Source organism: Cyprinodon variegatus, unplaced genomic scaffold (assembly GCF_000732505.1).
Source record: "Cyprinodon variegatus isolate N-32 unplaced genomic scaffold, C_variegatus-1.0 Scaffold775, whole genome shotgun sequence".
NCBI lineage: Eukaryota > Metazoa > Chordata > Actinopteri > Cyprinodontiformes > Cyprinodontidae > Cyprinodon > Cyprinodon variegatus.
In genome coordinates this window covers 189,053-190,882 of record NW_015151228.1, presented here as the reverse complement: position 1 = coordinate 190,882, position 1,830 = coordinate 189,053, and the positions used below count along the sequence as shown (strand labels likewise).

General features: G+C 41.3%; 1 protein-coding gene across 1 annotated transcript in view; it reads right to left on the bottom strand.

Moving 5' to 3' along the window:
- Positions 1 to 245: 245 nt before the first annotated feature.
- The window catches only part of LOC107098412 (60S ribosomal protein L5-like), a 10,813-nt gene continuing 9,228 nt past the window's right edge, over positions 246 to 1,830 (bottom strand). The window contains exons 4-6 of the mRNA XM_015396084.1: positions 665 to 842; positions 442 to 530; positions 246 to 355 (exon numbers count right to left, since the gene is read on the bottom strand). Of these exons, the coding sequence (XP_015251570.1) occupies positions 253 to 355; positions 442 to 530; positions 665 to 842 (370 nt within the window). The 3' untranslated portion in view covers positions 246 to 252. The remainder of the gene's footprint in view (positions 356 to 441; positions 531 to 664; positions 843 to 1,830) is intronic.

The following is a 1,830-nucleotide window of genomic DNA, read 5'->3' as shown; positions in this document are numbered from 1 at the left end:
TGAAATGAGTTTCCTTCAAATTCCCTTCTTTGAAACGCGTTCTTGGCGTTCCATAATGTTGGACCAACTTTCTCTCCATACATACACTCTTATTAAGTCGTCTATCAGACATTAATGTTTCTAGAAGCTAAATTATTTTACGGTTTAACTGTGAGGCTGCAGTGGAAGACAGAGACACAGAGACGGGGTGGACTTGAACACATTTATTAGTCTGTGAGGACGGGCCCCGTCCTGTCGGCCCCTAACCGTCCCCTAACCGTCCCCTGCTTCTTGTTCTTGTGCTCGTAAGAAGCTGGCTTTTTTCTGGGCGACGCGGTTCTTCCTCTGTGCCAGCGACAACTTGGCGCGGTTCCACCTGCACCAGAAAAACAAAACAAGCCGACTGATGAAGGTTCGCTCCATCGGCTGAGCGGCTGCTCTGATTGGACGCGGTTAACCCACCTCTTCTTTGTGACGTCTCTTTTGGGTTTCTTTTCAAGTACGGGATTCGCTCTGATGGCGGCGTGTGCTTTCTTATACATTTCTTCTACCTGAAACCAAAAGAAGGGAAACGTTTAAACGGCGGCGTTCAGAACGGCGAGCTGTGCTTCTAAAACCACGGTGAACATCAGCTAACGATGCGGGACGCTGGATTTCACGGTGCGAGCGACGGACAGCGTCCTACCGTGTCTGGTGCCACTCCGTTCTTGATGAAGCGAGAGAACTGCTTCTTGTAGGCCTCCTCGTCCTCCTCCATCAGGTAGGACATGTAGTCGGCCACGTTCATGCCCATGATGTGCCTTCGGTGCACCTCGGCGTTGAACTCCTTGCTCTCCAAGTCGTAACCAGGGAAACGCTTCAAGCTGCAGGTAAAAACAGACAAAGTCAGGAAGGCGGATCCTCCTCCTCCTCCTCCTCCCAATGAAAGATCAACCAATAAACACACAGAAACTAATCTGCTTCCATCTGATCAGAATCCCGATAAGCGAACCTGGAACAAACCAGCTCTATTTCCATGTTGTTTTTCTTCCAGGATGGAATCAGTCATGATGATGCAGCAAAGCATTATGGGTATTTAACTGAAGCAGAACAACACTTTGGTTAGGAAAGTAAATTGAGGCCGTTTCTCAACTCACTAGAACGCGAGTACGGACTCGTGTTCTCGCCAAGTCTGTTCTTGACTAGAACCCAGGAAAGTCTGAACTCTGGGAGAACGCGGAATAAATCTGGGTCAACTGGAACTGATGTACTGATGACATCACACGCTCGGCTCATCTGGAGCTGCATTTCTCCTCCTGTTATTAATCATCTCTAGATAATAATACATTCTTATTTCTTTCATTTAGTGGGGGAATAATAACGAAAATCAAGATTTTGCCAAATAAGACAAAAAATGTGAAGAAATATTTTTCTATCTTATATCGAAAAGTAAAATATATTTTAAAAAATTAGAACAAAATATTAAAATAGGAAAAGTTTTAAGAGAAAAAAAAGGTAAAAAAAAAAGTTTAATTTCTTCGATTTAAAAATAGCAAAGTGTACAAACACTGAAATTTAAAATAGGCATGAATTATTTTTTTAAAACGATTTTTTTCAAATTCCTCTTTAAATCGCATTTTTCTCTAATTTTTCTTCTAAATTTACATGCTTACGATCTTGTAAACATGCATGTTTATTTTCTTGTAAATTTGCGTTTTAGTCTCAAATTTTCTACCCATTTCCTTCTAAATACGGAAGTTTTTATAATCTCAGAAAATGTGTTTATTCTCGTAAATATGCAACTTTACTTATTTGGATCTTTAAAAAAGTTAGAATGAGAGCTTTTCTCAACTGAATAGAGACATTATAGAT